At 53.6% G+C, this 1757-nt stretch overlaps 1 protein-coding gene across 1 annotated transcript in view; it reads left to right on the forward strand.

Annotated features, from left to right (window-relative positions):
• The window catches only part of ETH_00041760 (DEAD/DEAH box helicase, putative), a gene marked incomplete at both ends in the record, with an annotated part of 3279 nt that overhangs the window by 412 nt on the left and 1110 nt on the right, over positions 1–1757 (forward strand). Inside the window, one exon of the mRNA XM_013375132.1 lies at positions 1632–1755. Coding sequence (XP_013230586.1) covers positions 1632–1755 — 124 coding nt within the window. The remainder of the gene's footprint in view (positions 1–1631; positions 1756–1757) is intronic.

A 1757-nucleotide genomic window follows, 5' to 3' on the forward strand; every position in this document is an offset into this window, starting at 1 on the left:
GGCAGTAGTAGTAGCAGCAGCTGCAGCAGGAGTCGTAGCAACGGTAGAAGTAGTAGCAGCAGTAGTAGTAGTAGCAGCAGTAGTAGCAGTGGCAACAGCAGCAGCAGCAGCAGTAGTGGCAGCAGCAGCAGCAGTAGCAGCAGCAGCAGCAGCAGTGACAGTAGCAGCAGCAGCAGCAGTACTAGTTGTAGTAGTAGTAGCAGCAGCAGCAGCAGTGGTAGTAGTACTAGAAGTAGGAGTAGTAGTAGTAGTAGTAGTAGCAGCAGCAGCAGCAGCAGCAGAAGCAGCAGCTTAGGGCGAGCTTGCTCGGTGTCTAGGCAGCTCAGCTGCATGCGCAAAGTTCGCTCTTGAGGTGTACAGACACCTCGGGCTCGGGTGTATGGACACCTCTGCTGCTGCTACCTGGACAGCTATCTAGCTAGCCAGCTAGCTAGCTAGTCAGCTAGCCAGCTAGTCGGCTAGCTAGCTAGTCAGCCAACTAGCTAGCCAGTTAGCTAACCAGCTAGCTAGCCAGCCAGCTAGCTAGCCAGCCAGCTAGCTAGCCAGCCAGCTAGCTATTTATTCCGCTAGCTAGCCAGCCAGCTAGCTAGCGGAATAAATGCATGGCTAGCTAGCTAGAGAGCTGGTTGGGGGCCTCGCTAGCTAGCTAGCTAGCTATACGCAGAGAGACAGTCAGCTGCCTGCAAGCACTAGCCAGCTATCTGTTTAGCTAGCTGGCTAGCTGGCTAGCTAGCCAGATGACTATGCACCTAACTAGCTGTATAGCTAGCTAGTTGGGTTTCCAGCTAGCTAACCAGCTAGCCATACTGCTACGTATGTAGCTAGCCAGGTGGCTAGCCAGCTAGCCACCCAGATAGCCAGCTAGCCACCCAGCAAGCCAGCCAACCAGCTAGCCACGTAGTTAAGTTAGTCAGCCACCCAGCAAGCTAGCTAGCCAGCTAGCCAGCCGGATAGCTAGCTGGCCAGCTAGCGAGCCAGCCAGCTAGCTCGCCAGCTAGCCAGCCAGCTAGCCAGCCAGCTAGCTAGCCAGCCAGCCAGCTAGCTAGCCAGCCAGCCAGCTAGCTAGTCAGCCAGCCAGCTAGCCAGCCAGCTAGCCAGCTAGCCAGCTAGCTAGCCAGCTAGCCAGCCAGCTAGCTAGCTAGCTACCTAGCTAGCTAGCTAGCTGTTGTGTTTGTTGTTTGATCAGGAAGACACAGAGCTTTGATTTGCACGGACGTGGCGGCGAGGGGAATTGACGTCGGCACTGTAGACTTGGTGCTGCTGCAGCAGCAAATAAATAAAATAAATTTAATTGAGTTAATTTAATTATTTTATTCTTAATTTAATTCTTTTCTTTGATTTAATTCTCTTCGTTAAATCAATTAAATCATTCTCCATTTTCTTGTTTTCTTTTCGCCTTTTCTGAAGTTGTTGCCAACTTGTTGAACTGTGCTGCTACTGCTGCTGTTGCTGCTGCTGCTGCTGCTGCTGCTGATCATGATGGATGATGATGATGATGGTGGTAATGATGCTGCTGCTGCTGTTGCATGGTAATGAAGCTGCTGCTGCTGCTGACCATGTTGCTGTTGCTGCTGCTGCTGCTGCTGCTGACCATGTTGCTCTTGCTGCTGCTGCTGCTGCTGCTGCTGCAGGTGGTGCACTGCGGGTTGGCCCACGACAGCGAGGTGTATATACACCGCAGCGGCCGCACGGGGCGGGCCGGCCGCCAGGGGCTTTCGCTGCTGCTGCACTCGCCGCAGCAGCAGCAGCAAGTGAGG

This window comes from Eimeria tenella, genomic scaffold (genome assembly GCF_000499545.2).
Source record: "Eimeria tenella Houghton genomic scaffold, Eth_scaff2544, whole genome shotgun sequence".
Lineage (NCBI taxonomy): Eukaryota > Apicomplexa > Conoidasida > Eucoccidiorida > Eimeriidae > Eimeria > Eimeria tenella.